This window comes from Lagopus muta, chromosome 19, assembly GCF_023343835.1.
Source record: "Lagopus muta isolate bLagMut1 chromosome 19, bLagMut1 primary, whole genome shotgun sequence".
In the NCBI taxonomy this organism is placed as follows: Eukaryota; Metazoa; Chordata; class Aves; order Galliformes; family Phasianidae; genus Lagopus; species Lagopus muta.
The window spans coordinates 7,135,289-7,156,673 of record NC_064451.1 but is presented as its reverse complement, the minus strand read 5'-3'; the positions used below and the strand labels follow the sequence as shown (position 1 = coordinate 7,156,673).

The window sequence follows — 21,385 nt, the reverse complement described above, 5'->3', positions numbered from 1 at the left end:
CCGGGCACTGTTCCAGCTGGCAAAGTCAGTGGGTCAATAAGCTGTCTAGGCAAAACGAAGCCATGAATGAAGCTGTGGGTAACAAAAGCCATCGGCAAACCTTCTCTGTTGAGTTCAGCTCCTTGGAAGTCACCACTTTGCTGCCTTCTTTCCCGCAGAGAAATCTGGCTCTGCTCCCTCTGGGGGCCCTTCCCGGCTCAGCAGCAGCAGCTCCTCCGAGTCAGGCAGCAGCAGCTCCAGCGGCTCCAGCTCAGACAGCAGCGATTCAGAATGAGCTAAGGACACTTACACAAACAGCACAGAATGGACATCACCCTCACCGATGCTCTGCAGTGTCCCTTTCTCTCCTTAAAGTACTGCTCTTGTTCCACGGTGGTCAGGTGTTTGTTTGTTTTTTCTTCCTCTCTGACTTTTGTTGGGTTTTTTTGTTGTTGTTTTGTTTTAATTCAGTGTTATAAAAGGTATCTTCCATTTTCCAGGGGCGCTTTTTTTTTTTATGAATAGGTCGAAGATCTTTGTGTGTGCGTGACCAGACTTTATGGCAAGCAGTTCCCTTTGCATAAAGTCTCTAAAATACACTTTTTACTGAAGAAATTTGGTTGAAAATGGAAGAACTTGGAACTCTTTGCAGGAGGTGACTAGTAGGTTTCTGCAGAGTCTGTAGTACGTCTCCCTTCTGCCCCTTCCTTCTCCCCAAATTGTTCTCTTTTAATAAGCCCACCTGGCTCACAAGGAAATCTGTAAAATGGTACTGTATCTAAAAGATGGTAGCTTTGGAACTAGTTGGTGTATTTGTTTATTAGCACTAGGATTCTTAACCTCAAAGTCTACGGTGTGATGGAAATGTCAGATGCTATCATCTTTTTTTACAAAAAAACAAAAGAAGAAACAAGAAGAAATCCAACGTGCTGTGGATTGCTAACATTTTTGTTACTGTTGGTGGAGGCATAGGCACCTGTTGAGGAAGGTATTTAAGCATGAATTTAATTCTCAGCACATGAGCAATAGAAATACTGGTATGTGTGCTTTCTAGCACTCCAAATTTCCATTTTCCTTGGGAATACAACGATAAGAAGGGAGCAAAAGATACCCAAGTTTCTTGGGGATGTTATTTTTAACATCAAATGGATAATTTCCAGGGAATTGGCATTCTCTATGAAAGCTTGTGCTGTAACTGAAAGCATCTCCTGGCTGCAGGTACAGCTGGGCCTCGAGGCGCGCTGCCTGCAGTGACCAAGAGCAGCCGTGTGCTCACTATTAGGCACGTGCTTAAGTACTTTCTCCACGACAAGCACCTCAGTCTGGGCTTAAAATAAAAGAGCACTCGAGCCCCAGCTGAGGCTGAGCTGGCAGGGGACTCAGAGAGGGATGTTGGTTGTGTGCTTTGTTGCTTGGTTTTGGTTTCGTTTGTTTCTTTCCCACCCTTTATCTTTGTATCTGCAATGAGCTCCTAGAAAGGGAATGCTACTTCTGTGTCATGCAGGGTGCAGGTTTCCAGATCCTGAAGTGTTTACCTCAATTATAGTTATAAGGGAAAAAAAAAAGGGGGGGGGGGGTGGAGGGAGGGAAGGGTGAGGATGAGGGGAAGGCAGTTTTTTAAGGCTAGCAATTTCTTACAAGTCAGCCTAATGTTTTCACCTGCACTGCTGCAATACACTCCGTTTTCTGTCTCACGTGTATATATAAGTACTTTATTTATTAAACACATTGGTCATTTAAAACTCACTAAAAGTAATAAGACCAGCAGAAATGATGCAGACTTCTAATATGGTTCAAACCAGATGAAGAAGAACACAGAGATGTTATTTAAATACGCTGGACTTCATACCTCCAGGTGCTACGGTCCAGCCTGTTGTGTGTCTGGTGCTCTGTCATGTCTTGTGTGTTCACTTTGGGTTTTGTTTTCTGTCCTCTCTCTTTCCAATCCAGCCCCTTCTTTCTTGTTTTGTACAGATTTTGAAGACGTGCAGGTAGATGTAATTTCTTAATGGAACACCTTATATTGTCTGTATTATTTCCACGTGTCTTTCCCCTTCTCCATTTTTATTTTTTGTGTGTGTGTGTGAAACAGTGTTGATTTTTCATTTTATAATCCAGTTTTAGGAAAACAGCAGTTCTGTAACTATATAAAGTTTGTAATCTGAGGGGCAGAAATTTATTGTAAATTCTTAACTTTTTAGCTTTTTATTGTAAAGAAAATATACAGAGTTTAACAGAAAGTTACGCCTTTCCTTCTCCCACTACCAGCCCCTATGGCTGCATCTCTGCTGTGGCTCAGCCCCAAAGCTCACCCTGCTGAGGTCTCCAGTGGTGCAGGTTGCACCAGTGTTTATTTCTCACGTAGGTGAGTGGCTGTCGGTCACTTTGTGCCCATCAACTGCTGTCTTGCTGGCTGTACCCACGAGGCTCTGCTACCACTGGATGCCGTTCAGGTCTCACAGCTGGCGTGGCTCTGTGTCTCTGCACAGTGACCATTGCACGCTCTCTGAAGCTGTAGAAAGGAGCTGCCGTTTTCAGCTGAGAGTCAGAAGAAGCTCTGCTGCTCAGAGCAGCCCTGGGCCGTGCTGTCAGTGGGTGCTGGGCCCGTTGGAGCCCTGGAGGTCTTTGCAGGTGGAGTTTCCTTCGTGTTGGGATCAGGTGAGCTGTAGGGTGCTCTGATTCTTACTGAAATGAATGATTTTTCCATTAACAATAAAGTTATTTTTAGTTGCTATATATATTTTTTTTTTTCCATTCCACCCTTACAAAAAACAACCTTCCCCTAGACAAATGTTTAGTAATATATTTTCAGAATGGACTATGAGGAGATGTAATATACACCTAATTAAGAGCTTTGTTGTTTGTTTTTATAATGGGCTTGGTTTCCACCTGCGTTTTGCCTAAGATGTGCATTATCAAAACTAACCAGTATTTTAATTGAAGTAATTGCAACCACTTCAGTGCCATGACAGCACGGATCAAACAGGCTCCTGGTTCTCCCTGCTGAAATCCTTCCCCATGTGCATTGACTGGAGCTGCACCATCGATGGGAGGTGATGGTTGCTGTGGACAGAAGCAGCTCCTGTGCAGGCAGCACCCAACAGGCTGTGGCTTCAGCTTCCACTGAGTGGAAAGCTTTCATGGCAGTGAAGGTGTTTCCCACGAAATGGCAGCTTGCAGGAGAAATCCATTCTGACACAACCTTCGTTTCAGGAAAAAACCAAGTGGTCACTGCAAAATGTTGTTCTTAGGATTCATGTTGTTTGTAGCACTTGTTATCTCCCAACGTGCCATTAGTGATGCTTCTGTACCTGCAGATCAGAGCCTCTCCAGGAAAGAAGAGGTGTTTTCAGTCCATAAGAACTAGCAGCTGTTAAATTGAGTTGGAAACGGAAAGGATAGAAGACTTATTTGAGTTGGCGTGGCGTGACGTGCCAGTAGGATGCCATGAAATCACTTGGAAGTGATCAAATGTGTAAAGAATATTTGAAATAACGTTTTTAAGCTCCAGAATAAAAACAGCTGAGATTTTTGCGGCGTTGTTTTCCAGGGGAGGTGTCTGTGAAATCAGTGTGATTTCATAGGTACACGTGAAGCTGGTTTTGCTGACAAATTCCTACGTTGAGCAGAGCCATCGACCAGCATCGCTGCGCCTTTAAAGCCTGGCTGAGCTTTCTCTGATGGTCAGCTCAGCCTGTTTTTGGGCAGCCCATCACATGCAGGCTCAGTGGGCCCACACCAACACCCCAGGGCTCAGCCCTGCTTTGTCCCCTGGCGTCTGTTGGGTAGAGCAGCTTTCTGCTGACTGAACCTCATCAGTTTTGTCCTGCTGCGCCTTGAAGCTTTCCTACCTGCAGGGTCTGTGGCTGCAGTGCTGATGTTTGGGGCTCTGTTGTTTGTTTGCAGCAGATGCACGCGCTCACCCCACATCCACAGGCAGGTGTGTGCGTGTATAGGGGCAGGTTAGGTAGCAGGGAGGCCTCTTCCCATGTGCTGTGTGGTAGAAGCAGACTGCAGTGACCTCATTAGTTCGTTTTGGGGGCTCTTAGACCAGTTGTGAATTTGCTTTGAAAGGAACGACGTTTTTTTAAGGCTGGGGTTGGAGCTTTGGGGGAAGGGATTGGGGCACAGCAAAGAGAAATCACCACCTTTTTCGTGCTGGATTTTAAGGTATATTCCAACACGTGGGCAGTTCCCACTGGGGCTGAACTGCAGGCAAACCTGGGCCGAGGGTTCCTTACACAAGCAGCATTTTCTGCTTGTGAAAATAAAAAGAACAAACAACGGGATGCATTTTTTTAAGTAAGAAATGGTATTTGCATATCTTTTTAAAGGTCGTTTTTAAAAGAAAGAAATAAACCAGCAGCTCTGGGGTTCGGCACAGGCCGCTGGGAGCTCATCCCTGCTACTGGCATCACCCATCCAAAATGATTTTGCTGTTTGTATTTTTTTTTCCTTTTTTTTTTGTTTTTTTTTAATATTTAAAAACAAAAGCTGTTACTTTTCTGTATGATGTGCATGCAAACTTACCGTAACTCTCTTTCTTAAAACTTTTTAGTGCCATTTCTAGTATATTCCTGTAAATGTCAGTTACTGAAGAGAGAGAAAAAAAAGAAGTCAGTGTAAGTAGTTTAGCTTGTTTATTGCAAATTGCTGGCCTCAAACACAACAGAATTTAAAAAGACAGAAGTTAGGAAGTAATCTTTGATGTTACTGGTAATGGACCCTGGTCCTGGGGCATCTGTTTTGTTTTCATAATAAAAAGAAAAACAGCTCTGTGTGTGTGGTTTGTTACCCTCTGTCCCCTCTCCTCTCTCTCTGCCTCCCCTCGTTGCATTTCTCCAGCCGAAAGCCAGCAGGGTTTGATGTAGTGATCAGCTGCACAGCACTGCTAACAGAGGAGCATAAACAAACTGCACTGTGAGCATGGAGATGTCAGTTTGCAGCCCCACTGCTGGTGCTGCACTTATGGGCGAAGTGCCTGCAGGGCACAGGAGATGCTGGGCTGCCAGTGTGGCCTGCAGCTCCTCTGCATGGCAGCTCAGCACCCAATGGGCAAAATGCCCCTCTCCTTTGGTGAGAGATTTGGGCTGCTTTGATGCAGCCAAGGGATGGATGATGTTTTGCCCTCCTCAGTTCATGTCAGAGCTGCATCTGATGGAGGGAAGCTGACCTGCAATAGGAGAGGATGAAAACATCACCCACGTTTAACGCTGGCTGTTTTGTAGCCCCCAAAAACTGGAGGAACCAGAGGGGGTTTCCTTACCAGCTTCCCCCCTGGTGCAGCCAAGTCACAGGAGGTGCATTTGGGGAAGGAGGAGCTGCAGCAGTGCTTGCACTCAGGGCAGAGTTCCTGGCATTGCTGTGCAGTGGCCAAAAGCTATTCTGGTTGCTGGAGGTGGTTTTTTCCGTTGGCTTTCTCGGATGTGTGCCTTATTTATATGAAGGGGTCACAGCAGCCAGGAGCCAGCAGGGTTAATCTTTCTCTAACCCTGTTCCTGCTCACTGGCTTTAAATGCTCTGATCTCGAAGGTTTCAGCAAACCTGTTTTGCTTTGCTGTTGTATCAGCGCAGCTCTGTGCTGACAGTCGTTCCTCCAAAGGAAATGCTTTTTCATCCTTGCCTTTACAACCCTCTATGTGCTCACTGCTTCCATCAGTGATCTCCAGCACTTCCCCTTCACCCCAGCAGCTTCTCCCCATGGGCAGGCACTGCAGTGCCCTGCTGGGGCTGACTGGCAGTGACAGCAGCTTCTGCGTGCCACAGTGCTAAAGATGCAGAATTAAGAAGCGTGCACAGAGCGATGCATTCAAATCATTTTAATGCACTTTATCCAAGAGGCTACAGCAGCATTTTCAACAAGTGCATCTACCACCACTGCTTGCAGCAACGCTCACTTCATAGCAGCCACTCCACGAAGCTACTGTGACTAATGGGGACTCTGCTGTGGAAAATGCACTCACACCCAGGGACGGAGGGGTAGGGGACAAGTCACACTTCTCCATGCTGTCGTATCCTGGAACAATGTAGGCACGCACTTCAAGTTTTCACTCTCGAGTAGTTCGACTCTTCAAAGTGAATTTTGGTTCCCAGCCACGTGAACAAAAAAAAGGACTGATTATACCCAAGATCCTCATCATCTTTCTTACAGAAATTAAAAAAATAAATCTATGTGGGGTTTTTTGTGTTTTGTTTTGTTTTTTTTCTATAAGAAAAGCAAAGGAACAGCGGGCGGTGGGGACGTGCTGTTGCTCTCCCTCATCTTCAGACTGCAGTCGGTGCTCCCTGGGCACTGCATGAGCCCATTTCTAGGAGCACCCACCGCATCCTGCAGCCCAGGCACTGCTCTGCCCAACCCAGCAGCTTCCTGAGTCCAGCTCACGTGCTGAGTTCTGCTTCCCAGGTTGAGCAAACATGATCAGAACGTTTCCCAGCTCGTCCCGTGGAGCTCAAGAGGACCGTCTGCATGGAGCAACACAGAGGTGGGTGAAGCACGGAGGTCCATCTCAGCAGGTTTAGCTTTACAAGCACACGCACACAGCACCAAACACGCACACATGCATTAGTAGTTACATTACAAACAGCTGCCCGTGGTTTGCAGTGCATCCACTGGGTATGGTCTCAGGGTAACGAGGGTGTGTGCTGCTCAGTGCCTTTGTGCTCCAGCATTCAGCACACACAGGGAGGGGGGAGAAGGTTCTTCTTCACTGTGTTAAAATAAAGTGCTTGAAAGGGAGAGGTTTGAGATAAATACAACAAAATACCTGAACTTAGGCAGGTAAATGATCCACCTGGAGGTCAACACCGGGTCCTGGTTTGCCTGGAGCTGAACCCGTGTCCCAGCACTGCTGGATGGGGTGTCCAGGCAGGGCTGTGCCTTCAGCCCAGTGTTACACTGCAGTGCTGGGCACGCGATTAACAGCCCTGCAAACGGTGCTGCTTTGTTTTTAAGAAAGGTTTGGGTGTTTGCTGGGTTGGGTTCTTTACTATGAGAGTGGTGAGGTGCTGGAACGGCTGCCCAGAGTGGTTGTGGATGCCCTGTCCATCCCTAGAGGTGCTCAAGGCCAGGTTGGATGGGGCCCTGGGCAGCCTGGTCTAATATTAAATGGAGAGGTTGGTGGCCCTGCATGTGGCAGGGGGTTGGAGATTCGTGATCCTTGAGATCCCTTCCAACCCTGGCCATTCTGTGATTCTGTGGTTCTCAGCCTGACCTTGCCTTCCATTGGCTGAATCAAACACTGCCAAACACAGTATGTACACACCAAATCTACTACAGCGAGAGATGTCATCCAACCAGGATTAGCACATAAATCCATCCAAGCGACTACATGCAACAAAACTGAAATGCTGAGCAACCTTCAGCAGGCTGCTTCCTTCTGCAGCCCACCTCTGCCTGCAGGCAGCACTCTCCAGGAGCTGCGTGCTGCTTTCTTCCTACAGAGGGGCTCTGCTGCATCGGCTCCAAAAGTGCCACCTGTCATTTGTTTCTATAGCACCAAACTGGCACAAGACAGGACAATTTGCTGGGAAACTGCAGCATGCCTTTCCTGCTAAGTGTTTGGAAGGCTGAGTTCTCAACACGCTCCATCCACGTGGTCCAGTTGGGCGCTGCCAGCTCTCACATCCCAAGCAAGTTTCCAACCCAACATGGGATGCCACCGACAGCACAAAGCAACAGAAACCTCCGGCTGCCGCTCAGACCCATCCTTAAGCTGCTTTGGCCGCAGCCCTGTGGTTGTGCAAACCTGCTTCGCATCCACGTGCAGATTTCTGACACAAAATTACATGATAGCACAGAACTTGGACTGCCCCGTGTCCCTGGAGACGTCCAGCTTGTTCTTGTCCCGCACCAGGATGGCTTCATTGCCGTACTGCGAGTACCACATGCTGCGGCTGCGGCTCAGATACGTGTTGGGGGGGGCCGACTCCAACTTCTGCTGCTGCTGCTGCCAGATGAGCAGTGAGGTGTCCCGGTACCGCAGCCTCGCGTAGCCCTCGGACAAGGCTTTTTCAGGCAGGGGCACCCGCCCGTTCATTACTTTCTCACTCATCTGTCCAAGGGCACCTTCAGAGGTGAGAACTTCCTCCCGAAATACACCCCGCTGGGTCGGAGCGGCTCGGCTGTAGCGCTGCGCTCAGAGCTGAGCATCCCAGGGACGGAGGCGATGCCGGGCCGGCTCAGGGCAGGGGATGCGCGGACTCAGCGCTCCCTGCGGCCAGCCCGGCCTCGCCGGAGGGACGCGCGGGGCCTTCCCGCAGCTCACCCAGCGGCGACATCGCGGCGCGGTTCGGCTGGCACTGCCTTCGTGTCCCGGTGCCCTCCGAGCAGCTCCGCGTGCGGTGTCGGCGGGTTGCGGGGTGTCCCTCGGATGGGGCCAAGGCGCGCGTCCCCCCGTCACCGTGCTGCAAGCGGACGGACGGCGTTCCGCAGATCACGCATCCATCGCTGCAGGCCGAATCGCCGCTCCGGGTCTCTCGCCGCCCATCGATCTCCTCCCTCCTCGCTTCGCCGCTTCAACCTGAGGGGGCACAGCGAGGGGTCACGGCGAGGCCCACCCAGCGCTCCCCAACTCCCACCACCCCCACCGCCATCCCTTTCGGCCCCCATAATCCCCATTACACGGCCGCCTTCCCCCATCCCCGCCTTCCCCACGCCCCGTACCCTCGTTGCGCGGTTCGGTTCGGTTCGGCCCGGCCCCGGCTCGGCTCCGCGGAGCGGCGGCAGCGGAGACGCCTCCCGAACGCATCACGGCGGGCGGAGCCAGCAGCGGGGCCGGCCTGCGAGAGGGGGGGGGAACGGCGGAGTCGCTCCACGCGTGTCCGAACGCTGCGGGAAAGCCGTGGGGAGCCGCTTGGTAGGGACCGCCGCAGCCCCGTGAGAGCAGCATCCTTGGGGCTCTGCCTTTCCGTCCGTGGGAGCCCCCCCGGCTAAACACAGCACGAAATGCGTTGCGAGGAGAGCTCGCTCTTTTCCCGATGATGCTAAATTTAAACTCGCAATCTTCTTACGTCCTGCAATCGCAGCGCCAGCTGATCTGCTGCTCAGGGCCGAAGAAAGCCGCTTTCTGCTCCGTTGTGCGGGGTTGGCGTCTGTCAGACACGCTGCATTCCCCGCTCCCGGGAGACCGAGACCAAACACAAAGAGGAGACAGGAAGGCACGCGAAGGAGCGCGCTGTGGATGTGTTTACTATCGGAAACGTCGCGGCTTTGCAGCTCCGTCCGCCTCCCGGCAGCGCAGAGGAATCAGCCCAGGCCCCACCTGGTGGAGGCTGCAGAATGCGAAATCGTTACAATCTGAAATCATCATTAAATGGAACCAGATTCAATATTTTCATTATATTTTTTTGCATACATTCGCTTCTCCTCCTCCCCCCCCCCCCCCCCCCCCGGTACTTTGATCCCCTCTGAAATCCCCTCCCAGAACTCAGAGCACAGCAGGAGGTGCTGAAGGTGGGGAGAATTGCAGCCCCAAAGCCAGCAGCTGCCTCTGCCCATCCACTGCAGCACAGCCCTGTGCCGGCTGCCAGCGGGGCCCTTCCGACTAAAAATAAACCCTGGAAGCAGCAGCAACAGAAGGGATAAGGTGAGAGCTCTGTGCAGTGCTGGGGCAACTCCTCTGCTCGCCCCAAGGCTGCCCCATAGAAAAACACAGGGCAGTAGGGCTGCAATCGCTGCACCTGGACACAGGATGTGTGGGGCGGTGGATCCAGGGGGAGATGAGCCAGGATGCTGTCGTTCAGACCCAGCATTTCTACTCATCCCTGTGCTTATCTCCTTTGATACAACAAACGCTTTTATTTAAGTCAGGATGACCGCCCTTGGGACTGCAATGTAATGCAATGCAAACCAGAACCATAAGTGTAACCTAACCATAACTTAACCCTAACTGTAACTGTTACCCTAACTGTAACCTAACCCTAACCATAACCTTACCCAGAACCATAACCTAACTGTAACCCAAACCCTAGCCATAAAGATAACCATAACCCTAACCATAACAATAACCTAACTGTAACTGTAACCCTAATGATAACCATAACCCTAACTGTAACCCCAATTCTGACCCTAACCCCAAAGTGACAAAGGAGGAGAGCTCTTAATCACAATGCAGTGACTTAAAAAGGTCTGGGAAGTACAGGAGCATCTTGAACAGCGCATTGTAAAGCAGCTCGCCAGGCACAGCTGCAAAGGGAAGAGATCAAGAGATACAAAAGATGGATAAAAACTCGGGATGTGCCGGCTGTGCGGGAGGCCGCCCGCACCCAAAGCTGCCCGACGTTCAACACAGCGTTACGTCGGCTCCAAGCGGGCCGGTTCCGAACCCGGCCCGGGGGCTGCGCTGCTGCACGCACGGATCGCTCCGGGAGGGGGCGATGGCAGCACGCGGACGTGGCTGCCTCGGAAACTGGGGAGGTCCTGGAGGGTCTCCTCTCCATCCCCTTCTCTCCTCTCCTTTCATTTTTTCTCCTCTCCACCTCTCTTTTCTTCTCTCCTTATCTCTCCTCTCCTTTTTTCTTCCCTTCCCACACCCTCAGTTTCACCCCCACGCTCCACAGCCCCTCTCAGCTCAGTACCCCCCTGTAGCACTCGCTGCCGGCCTGCACTCCATTACTGAGACTGTTTTAGAATGGAAATAATCACGATGCTACTTCTGCTATGATCTTCCCAGCACCCTCGGTTATCAGCCTCACTCGCAGCATGGCTCAGCGCAGCTCTGCACCCAACCCCCAGCAGAGGGAGATGTCCACCTTTGGGTGCCTCACAGATCCACGCTTTGTTTGCTATTCTTTTTATTGCTGCTGTTTTGTTAGTTTTCTGCTATCTCTGCTCTCCACTGTTTTCCCAGTAGATGAGAGGCAAACTTCCCTCGGCACCACCCCCCACAGAATGCTGTGACTGTTCCAAGTGCCCGGGGCCCAACTCTGCTCATAACCACATAGCAAAAAGCCAGGCCTTTGCCAGCAGCCCTGGTTAGAGCAAACCCCTCTGTAGTTTTCTACCCACAGACCTGAGCTGACCGGGCAGCCCAGCACACATAGAACATCTCCACACCTCCTGCTGCCTGAAATCAGTGCTGCTGAGTGCAGCTGGGGCTCAGCACAGCTCTGATTGCAGGGCTGGGGCACACAGGTGCTGCTCCATCCCTGTTCCCCTGCAGGGATCTGGGCGCCACACAAGTCCTGGATCCTCCTCCCCATCCTCAGGGCTCACACTGGTGATGTTTCTCTCTCCCCATCCCTGCTTGGCTCAGAGGTCAGCTTTGCATTTGGACGTCCAGGTGAATCGCTGATTCCAGCCCAGGCTCTGCTCCCAGCTCTGCCTCTCTGCGATGGGAATGAATTGGCAAACTCTTGGGAGAGGATCTCTGAAAAAAAACCAAAACAACTCAGAGCTGATCGGAAAAGAGGCCGTGCTGAGCTGGATGGACGCCAACAGTGAAAATTAGAGATTTTCAAGAATTTGCTGCCAAGTGAATGGCTGAGAGATGAGGTTTGTCATAAAGACACCGGTAATTAATTAACGGAGTTGTCTTTGTGTTTTGGAAGGATCGTTTGTTTGGGTTAACGTCTCCGTGCGGTGTTCGTGGTTCAAACAGGAGCCGAGGAGCGGGCAGACAAAGCGGGACGGGGTGCGGGGCTGCACTCTGCGCGAAGCAAAGGGGAGGAAACACGAGGAGGAGGAAAAGAGGGGATATAAAAAAAAAAGGGGGGGGGGGAAAAAGGAAAGTGGAAAAAAAAAAAGGGGGAAAAGAAGGAAAATAAAGAGAGGGAAAAAAAAAAAAAAAAAAAAAGGAAAAGAATGAAAAAAAAAGGAGCGGAGGCGGCAACGCACCGCCCTCCCCCCGGCCCGGCTGGGGCTCCCGCAGACAAAGGGGCGGGGGGGGGGCGGTCCGGGAGCTCCTCCCGTCGGGGCGGGGGCTGCGGGGCTGTGCGGGGGGAGCAGCAAACTGCCACCCGGTACGGCGGCGGTCCGAGCCGTGCTGTGTGCAGGTGGGGCCCCGCAACTTTCCTCGGGGCGGTGCCTGCGGGGGGGTTGGGGGCAGGACGCAACTTAGGCGGCGGCGGGCCCTTTGTCCGCGGGGCGATGCGGTGCGGCTGAGCGCGGCAGTGGGGCCGCACAGGGGCAGCCCTTCGCCGGAAAACTCCGCTCCGTCCCCCGCCTCCTCTTCCTCCTCTTTCCTCCTCCTCCTCCTCGGAGGAGCGATGCGATGCTTCCCCGGACGGCGGGCGGCGATGGAGCGGAGCCGTAGCGCGGCGGCTCGGAGCGGAGCAGCCCCTCGCTGAGCGGCGAGGAGGAGGAGGAAGGAGGAAGGAGGAAGGCCGAGAGCGAGAGCGGGGCCGCGGCCATGGAGGAGTGGCGGCAGTGCGGGCGGTGGTTGATCGACTGCAAAGTTTTGCCCCCCAACCACCGCGTGGTTTGGCCCTCGGCGGTGGTCTTCGACCTGGCGCAGGCGCTGCGGGACGGGGTGCTGCTGTGCCAACTGCTGCACAACCTTTCTCCCGGCTCCATCGATCTTAAGGACATCAACTTCAGGCCCCAGATGTCCCAGGTAGGAAGGGAGGAGGGAGTCGGGGGGTTCCGTGGGGCTCTTTGTGGTGCTCGTGCAAAAACTTCGTGGCACGCGTGGATGGGGAGGGTTTGTGCCGATGTCTGTATCGCCTCCTCCTCTACCGGACCGCGGGGCTCAGCCTCTGCGGGGAGACCACGGGAACGGGCTGGGAGTGGGGGCTGGGGGTTCCGTCCCCGGGAAAGAAGGAAACTTCTCTCCCGTATTTACATCATCCGGAAACAAAAGCAACTAACAGAGCTGAGGGCTGCGTGATTACTTTCCGGGCTCTTAATGAGCCATTAATTCGGCTTTGATGCGCTGGAGGAGCCGGCGGTCTCCAGTGCTGCCTTGGGAGGAAACTGACCTTGAGAGCAAAAGTTTCCCCAGGAAAATGAAAAATAACAGCCGCGCACATCCCGGTGCCCCGCAGTGCCGTCCCTTCCCGCACCGGGTCCGGCTGTGGTTCCCATCCGGATTCCCGTTTCTCGCTGCGTTCCCTGCTGTCCCCATCGCTATTCCCGTTTCTCGCCGTCCCCCTGCCCAGCTCCCATCCATGACTCGAAGGTACGGGAACCGTAAAGCTTTAGGATTCCATTCCTTGGAATTGTTTCGAGGTTTTGACTGTTTTGATGGCGACGAACCTCAAACCGGCTCTAGTTGTTTTGGCTTCAGATGCTCCGTTTGCGTTTTTGCACTTGGAGCTGTGTGTGGTATTTGCATGGGAATCGGGAAACGAAATCGATTGCAAACAGCAAACCACGCAGCCTCAATCCCCTGTGCTGAGGATCCTTCGGTGAGCAGGGAGGGGGAATTACCTACTTGCGAGGGCACGTGAGATTCTGCTTATCCAAGTATTTGAAAGCTAATGTATAACGTGATCTTGAGTTGTGCTCTGTGCTGCGCAAGCACGCTGCGGGGCCACAAGCGCCTCTCCCTTGTTGTGCTGGAGTTCTGTGCCAAGGGGAGGTTGCTTCGGGGCTGTCCTGCCCTCTCTCCCAGCAGCACACAGCTGTGTGTGGTTGGGGAGCTGCGTGCCCAAGGACGGCTCACCTGGGAGCTGCTCAGGCCTGATGCTCAGTGTGAATACCATGAAATGATGCCTCTTCCTGGGCTGCAGCAATGCTGGGGGTTTCCCTTTAGTTCTCTGGGCAAACTGAGCAAACTGCCTTCTGTGAAGGCTGTTGTGAGCAAATAGAAGCTGTCCCACTGGAGCTGTGTGGGGAGCTCTGTTAAAACACGCCGTGAATGGCGCGACCTGGGGTTGTTCTTTCAAGGAAATATTGTAGCCATGCGAACCTAGGTTGGGTTTAATCCTTGCCCTTGGGGAAGTAACATCAGGATTAGGGATGGCAGCTGTGATCTGGGGGAGGTCCCAGCAGCAGTTTAGGAAGGAGCTCCTGCTGGCCTCAGAGCAGCTCCTGCCCCGCAATGGAGGTGGGAGCTCACAGCCCTGCTGTCCTCCATTGCTTTCTGCCTGCAATACTCCGGTGCTTCGTTGGCTTTAGGGGGAGGGCAGGCTGAGCTGAGCCTGAGGGAGGTGTGGATTTTTGTCAAAGAGCAGTGATGCGTTCAGACACAGGCTGGGATGTGCAAGACAGAGTGTGTTCAAACTTCAGAGGTGGTTTTGGATATTAAACGTGTGTTCAGGCTGACAGGCTGGGCTGGGTCACCAGCTGCCTGCCTTGTGCAGAGAGTTTCCTTCGTTTATGTGAAGTGCCAGGGGACGGAGGCACGTGTGCCAGACTTGAAACACCCAGCAATGCTCTGTCATCTCCTTCTGGGTGAATCAAATGGGGCTGTGCAGGTGCGTAAGGAGAAACAGCTTTTTGCCTGAGGTGAGCACCACTTCAAAGGCCAGAGGTGAAATCCCATCTCAGCAAAGATCCAGACGCTGTCGTGTGTTTTCTTACCTTCCCCCATCCCTGCTGGTTTGGTTCTGTTTCAGCTGGAGCTCGGGTTCAGCTCTGCAGTGGGTGAGGCTGCAGGGATCCCGCTGTGCTGCAGAGGGGTGGCCTGGTGTCCCCTCCTTGCTGAGCTCCCACTCCATGCTGCTGCAGTTCCTCCCTCCGTGGCACCAGGCTGTGTTCCTTTAACTCATTTATTTGCTAAACCCAAAGAGGCTGTGACCTCAGGCTTGCTTTTTTTTACTGCTGGATCCCAGAGGCAGGGTTCCCTGGTGATGCTTGGCAGGACAGGGTGACCCTGTTTGCTTGCCCACTCGAAGTTGCTGAACCTCTATGGAGACATAATAAGCAGGAAGAAGCCTTAAAACCCCACTCTGTTCCGAGAGTTGGCAGATGTGAGGCTGCTGCTGATGAGCCTGGAGTAAAACTTCATTTCTGCTAATTGCTTTTGCTGTGGAGGCTGTTTCTGGAGAGGGTGGGAGTGGGGCTGCAGCGCGTGCCCTCAGCGCTTATTGATCACCACGTCGATTACAGTGATTGGATTTTGGGGGCAATTTAAGCAGTTTTGCCAGCTGGCTGAGAGCAGTGCGAGGCATTTTGATACCTGAATGTGGGTGGGTGCAGCACCCTCCAGCTTGCCCTCCCTGCTCCTACTCAAAGCCATGCCCAGCGCCCTGCTGCTCTCCCCATTGCCTGTTATGGTTTGGGGCAGCTGTTCTCTGCCCTGTGCTCTCTTTGTGAGATGGAGAGCTGCGAGCTCGAGATTTCCATCAATAATTAGCTTTGAATCATCACTCAGTTAAGACTCAGGCCAAATACAAATGGAACGACTTTCTGCTTGCATTCAGCATGGTGAGGCTGTTCATTTTATATATGAGGCTGTTCAGGGAAGATTGCAGATTGATTTTTTTTTTCTTTTTAATTTGCATTCTCCTTGGATAAAACTAATCCTCCATGAGAGGGCCGTGGATGTGGCACTGGGGGACGTGGGCAGTGGGACGGGTTGAGCTTGAGGATTGCAGAGCTCTCGTCCAACCTTAGTGATTCTATCTCCTGGATACTTGAAATTAAGCAGCCACACGTCTGATGGGTGCATCTGTGCGCACAGACGTCAGCTTGACAGCAATGGTCAGCTCATTAAGGGTTTTTATTTGTTGCATATTGACATCTCTTTGTGGATAATCCATCTCAGTCTGCAGTGCCTTATTAGGGCTCCCGAGACGGAGATGCAGCAAACGTAATTGGCCCCGTGCCTCAGCTGCTGCGTCGTACAGCAGTGCTGTGATGCTGCACACCTGCCTGAGCTGCAAGGCTGCCGGTCCTCTGAGAGATGGGAATAATTTGGGATCAGAGTCCCACTTGCTGGTGATGTAGGCAGTCATTCGCTGTGCCACTGGGAGCAGGTGGTTTGTTCCGAATGCCTCCCCCAGGTACAAGGAAGATGGGAGAGCGCCGTTGTGTGTTGTGCAGCAATTACTCAGGAGGCTTTGGGACTTCAGTGCCGCTTGGAGGCTTTGTAACTATGATGGCTGTAATTGCTTCAATGAGTCCTGACAGCAGTTAACTTGAATGCAGTGTTACAGGAGCTGGCAGGTGGTTGAGCGCAGTCCGGCTCTGAGGCTGTACCCAGCACCATGGCACAGACAGAGCCAGTCTGGTGTGCTGGGAATGCATATAGGAGAGCATATGCTTTCCTGCATATAGGAGAGCAGTTCCCCTATAGGACAGTGTATCTGTGCTCCCAGGCAGCGATTTCCTTGGCAGAGGGAGGCTGACCCCTCTCACCTCCTGCTCTCCATCTCTCCGCTGCTCTGTAGCAGCTCCAATTTACCCCGCTCAGGTCCCCTTGCTTTTTATTTACTCTCTGCTTCTTGAAGTTGAGTTCTGTTCCAAAAGCAGCTATAAAAAATGGCCTCATTACAGATCACTGTTTACTGTGTCTCACTGACTTCCCGTTCGGATGTGCTGAGCTTTACAAATGGGGGGGGGGGAGAAGGTGCTCTGTTTTGTAGGGCCGAACTCGGGAGTGCCTTGCAAATAGGAACCCGCTGCAGTTTTCCTTCCCATCTTCCTGTAGCATCACTGGGAGCAAACGTTAGAGAGCACCCTGAAAGCTCGCTGGAGCTGGAGGCAGTGCCCTCTTTCTCTGCTGGCTGAGGTGATGAGGTATGATGTGACCTGAGGCTGAAGGCTCCTGTGTGCTCTGCTGGGGTAGGAGGTGACTGAAGGTGTTGGATGGATCCTGCAGGCTGTGCCAAGGAGCATAAAAAGCAGTGAGGATGGTTTTTTTTTCCCCTGTTGAATGGTAGATGAGAGTTAAATACCTGCCTTCAATACAGTGCAGGAGCAATCTTGTGAATAGTTGCCTCGAAAAACACAAAGCCCCAAAACTCAGGCTGTTCTGTCACTCTTCCATTTGGGACCAAGCTTGGAAGCTGCCCCTTCTCTCAACAGCAGGCTGATGAGCTGCAAGAATTGCTTCATTTCTGCATCCTTGGTGGTGTCCCATTGGGCTGGGGTACCGCCAGGCAACAGACATCGTGGTGCTTGGTTCCTGCAGGAGATAAACTGCTGTTCTGCAGTAGTGATACTGAGCTGCTTGGCTCTGTCTGGTCCCAGTGCTTGAGCGAGAGATTAGGCTGCAGGATTTGAGGCTTTTGCTGGACCAGGCCAGGTGTGCACCAGGGTTACACTGTGCTGAGAGGAATGGCTGTGCAGCCCTGGGGGGCTGAGCATCACCTCCTGGGTTCTGCAGACCCGATGCTTCCTTCTGCTCCTCCGCAGCCAGACGGAGCCCAGCTCTTGGCTGGGACAGAAATGTTGCTTCAGACTGACCTCAGGGCGAATTGTTGATCTGCTGCTTTGTCCATTCTTAAAGAGACAGAGCTCTTTTCTCAGCGCGGCGTTGGAGCCCTCGTGCTGCCGTACTTCTCCACTCAAATTCCTCTGATCTCAGCCCTCCCGAGGGATTCTCTCAAACTATGCTGATCCCGCAGCTCTGTTTTCATTGTTAGTTATTTATTTTGAGCATGGAAGCACCTTCCTAGAGCTGCATGACTGCTTTCTTCCTCCCTCATGCAGGCTTGGCCCTCAGTTGCATCCTTCACCAGAAACAAGCTGAAAGCACAGCAGTGAGCACAGCTTCCCTGCTCAGCTCCCACCCTGTGCACCTGTACTCTGCATCCCCAGGATTCTGCTTTATCCGAAGCTGTGTTCCATCTGAAGTTGTTTTCCTAAGGAGAAGGAAAGGCTTTCTTCCTGTCTCAGGGCAACTGCTAATAAAAATGAGAGTTTTCACAACTTTCAAGCCCACTGTTAATTAAATGACTTTTCCCAGTGTTGCGTTTCCCTATCAAGAACAGGGCAGCCCGGAAAAGCTCTGTTTCTAATAAAAATGACTTTTTACACTTTTTTTTCCCCCCCCTCCCCTCCTGTTTTCTTTGGTTGCAGCTCAATGTTGTGTTCCATCCAATGATGCAACCCAAGGAGCGGCCGCGTTTGTCCTCCGCCCTCTGTGAGCTCTGCAAGGGGCCGAGCAGAGCTCTGCCAAAGCAGCCAGCAGAGCACAGAGCTGTGTGTGCAGCAAAGCCTTGCTGCTGCAGCAGTTGCTGTTGGGGTTGGGAGGTGGGGACTCATGTAGCTTGAGTTTATCAGTGGCCCTGCAGCTGCTGAGCCCTGTGAGCACGGGCACTTTGTGTGGGTAGCAAACCTCTCCCTAGAGCTGTGATTTTTTTGCTGTTGGGTGTGGGGCTGTTGAGGAGTTAAGCTGCTGCAGGCACCTTTCCTGTTTCTGGTTACGTTCTATGAATATTCTGCTGATATTCCTCCTGGGGGTGTGAATCCAGACCATTTTGGCTGAGTGCAACCTGATGGGTCTCCTCCTTGTTAGCAGGAAGGTTTAGCTGGGGTGTAACCGTTTGGGTTTATCCCTGTGAAGTCCTTAAGATGAGTGAAACATTGAGCCTTTTCTTTCTTATTTCCTTGTGTCAGAAGGTGTTTGTGCTCTAACAAAATTCTGAATGACTCATCAAAGACACTGGACAAATCTGGGTACAGATGGGTCGCTTTGCAGATCCGTAGCAGAAGTCACCGCAGAGTGCTGTGTCAGTCACCAAGATTCCTGGGCTGTCTAAAAAGCCCTGCAGAGCACATCTTGCCACATCTTCATTGTCCAGTGTCATTCCCTTCCATGTGATGGCTGGGATGGCTGGAAGCCTTTCCGTCACCAAACAAAGGCTGCAGCCTTCCCACTGTCTTCCTTCCGCCCTTCTGCACGTTGTCGCTTGGGTGGCAGGAGATAACGCAGGATCTGCTCTTGTTGTTTCCTAACTCGGGGGACTGCCCTGTCTGGGCAGCCAGCATCCAGCTGGAAGGTCCTCCTTCGCCTCCTTGGAAAGCCACCAGCCTGACTCATATCCTGACTCGCTCTTTGGGTCTGGCTCATGGGTGTTGTGATGGAGCAGAGCGTTGCCTGCGGTAGAGACCCGCTTGGAAATCAGCCTTTATTTGCTGTGACACCACTTGACATCTCAGGTTTGAATTTGCCAGGTCTGCCGGATGTGGGGGGCACCTCTGGTTGTGCGGTGCCTTGGATGCCTGTGTCGGGAGCAGCGTGAACCCGTGCTGACAGCTGACCTGGGGCTGAACCTGGTGCAGTGATGCAGATGTTGACAACTGTGCAGGATGCGATGACAGCGGGGTGGTGTCTGTGGGGTGAGGGGGGTTCACACCTCAGCTCACACTGCCAGCTCTGCCTTGATCAATGGGGGAGGTGGAAAAGTTCCTCTAGAGGAAATTTGCTCTTTCTCTTCAAGCCCTGTGCTTCAACGCTGGTGGAGGGGGGAAGTAAATTGGCCTTTTTATAGCATTCATATCTTTTGCTGTGTTTTATGGTAGCTTACTGCTAAATGGAACATCTGGTATTTGAAAGGGAGTGGGCAGGGAGCAGAGCAGACCGAGAAGGGGAGGAGCAGGAGGAGTGATTTGTGTTTGTGCTGCAAACACGGAATTGTCTGTGAAATCTGCTCGACTCCATGTGCATGACAAAAGCATTTGGCCCCATGGGAGGGAGGAAAAAAAAATGCCCGAGCCTTGAGCACACATCAGCCTTGCTCTGGGGCTCACAGATGGGGGATGCTGCTCAGTCGCTCTGGGAAACACCGTTGCAGTGCTGTGAGGGTCAGGCAGTGCCCTCAATGAGCATCAGCAGACTGCTTTGATCTGAGACGTGCTTTAGAGACTGGTTTGCTTTCTAGGAAAGGCAGTTTGCTTGTGTTGAGTTTATCAGATACATGGAGTGTGTGCAGGAGCAACTGCATTCATGGAAGGTTTGCCTTACAGGGTTTCCAAGGCAGGGTTCACCTCTGGCAGAAGCAACATGAGTGGGGGAGATACTTGTGAACGTAGCTGGATGTTTATATTTTGTTATGTGTTTGTGGAGAGCTATTGTGTCTCAAACCCACACACACAGCCTGGTGGTTCCCCAGGACAGGCAATGTGTCTGATACCTGGGGCAGCCTTGTGTGCCTACTGAGAGCCAACGTGCTTTGGGAAGCACTTGTACACGTCAGTGATCTTCCAAGAAAGCTGCTGGTGAGCCTCAGGAGGAGAAAAGCAAACAACTCTCGTCTTGGAGACCTGTGGGGGAATTGTGACTTTCAACAGCAAATAAAATAAAATCTATAGTAAACCCAGGATGTTGCTTTGAGGGGCTTCCCGCTTTGATTTTATAGCCCAGCTTCCACTTCTCTATCCGTGCTGCAGAGCTTTGAGCTGTTCTTTTGGGCTGCCAGGGAGGAGCAGGGCTTTCCTTGCGCACCGTTCTTTGCTTGTTGTGCTCAGCTCTGGCTCCAGTGCTGGCAGCAGGGAGCACCCAGAGGGCTGGATGTGCAGCGAGGCTCCTCCAAGAGGATTTTCCCATGTTAGGTTGCAGGATGTGAAATGCGAGCATTGCACTGAGGTTTGTGGGGTCACAGCACCGGGTGCCAGGAGGTGCTGCTCCCAGGGGAGCGGTCATGCAGCAAGCTGGCCATGCTCATCATCCCCATGATTCACCCCATAGCTCTCTGCATGGGTCATCTCCTAATTGGGAAACCAGTTGGAGGCCCAGCAGCATGCCCTGCATTTGTGCAAATATTCTGTGTAATGCAGATTTTCTGTGTAATACTGTGCATTGCTGTGTAATTAATGGGCTCCATCACCACTGCTTCCCAGTGCTTTGCGTGGCACCTCTGTGCATCATCCAGTCTGCATCTCCCTGCTGGGAACTTGGTCTGAGGGTGGTTAAACATTCCCATCACCTGATAGCAAAGCACGTTTCTTGCAGCATGAGCAGCAACTGCGGTCGAAGGCCATGAAGGAGGAGAGATGAGGCTGTGATAAGGCTGGGAAAGGCCGCTGGGGTTGTAGGGAGGCTGTGCTCTGCTCTTTGTAAGGTTTTGCAGCCTCATCATGTGTGGGTTCACGTCACAGAGCTTTGTCCACACTGGGGAACGCCTCGATGCTTTTCTTATGAGTGACAAAGGTTAGAGGTGGTTCTCCTTGTCTGGGCAGCCTGATAATCTTGTAAGGCATTACGAGGAAGCTTTAATGGAGCTGCAGTGTCTGCTTGAGAGGGTTTTCCTTAGCCAGGTTGTCACAATAAGCATTTCTAATTAGACAGATTTAATTCCAGATCTTTGTGCTCCCCCACCCCCGCTTTCCCTCTTTAATTATATTTGCTAACGTGTTTAACAGCTTTCCCTTCAGAAAAGAACAATTTATGCAAAGGTCATAAACAGATTCTGGCACTAATTACTCCAGGAGTTGCACGGGGGAAATCAACTCTGTGGGGAAAGCTAAACCTTTCTGGGCTACAGTGGAAGGGATTTCATCTGCATGTACCCAAAGCTGGGCACCCACTCAACAGGTCAATCCACCCATGTTTGGGCCCAAGTTGTAAAGCGGATTTCT

General features: G+C 52.1%; 3 protein-coding genes across 7 annotated transcripts in view; 2 read left to right on the top strand and 1 right to left on the bottom strand.

Moving 5' to 3' along the window:
* BRD3 (bromodomain containing 3) overlaps positions 1 to 1,550 on the top strand; it is a 32,652-nt gene extending 31,102 nt beyond the window's left edge. For all 4 annotated transcript variants that reach the window (XM_048965903.1, XM_048965901.1, XM_048965902.1 and 1 more), the window contains exon 12: positions 159 to 1,550. In XM_048965903.1, the coding sequence (XP_048821860.1) occupies positions 159 to 274 (116 nt within the window). In that variant the 3' untranslated portion in view covers positions 275 to 1,550. The remainder of the gene's footprint in view (positions 1 to 158) is intronic.
* BRD3OS (BRD3 opposite strand) lies at positions 871 to 9,244 on the bottom strand. Its single transcript, XM_048965928.1, has 2 exons — positions 8,642 to 9,244; positions 871 to 8,498 (listed from the first exon to the last, which is right to left on the bottom strand). Exon 2 carries the CDS (start codon positions 8,028 to 8,030, stop codon positions 7,761 to 7,763), a length of 270 nt encoding a protein of 89 aa, XP_048821885.1. The 5' UTR covers positions 8,031 to 8,498; positions 8,642 to 9,244; the 3' UTR covers positions 871 to 7,760.
* A 2,674-nt stretch (positions 9,245 to 11,918) lies between these two features.
* Positions 11,919 to 21,385, top strand: part of VAV2 (vav guanine nucleotide exchange factor 2) — a 99,897-nt gene continuing 90,430 nt past the window's right edge. For both annotated transcript variants that reach the window (XM_048965900.1, XM_048965899.1), the window contains exon 1: positions 11,919 to 12,530. In XM_048965900.1, the coding sequence (XP_048821857.1) occupies positions 12,327 to 12,530 (204 nt within the window). In that variant the 5' untranslated portion in view covers positions 11,919 to 12,326. The remainder of the gene's footprint in view (positions 12,531 to 21,385) is intronic.

Excerpts from the sequence above, each read along its gene's own strand:
- BRD3OS (XM_048965928.1), bottom strand. The coding sequence starts at position 8,030 with ATGAGTGAGAAAGTAATGAACGGGCGGGTGCCCCTGCCTGAAAAAGCC.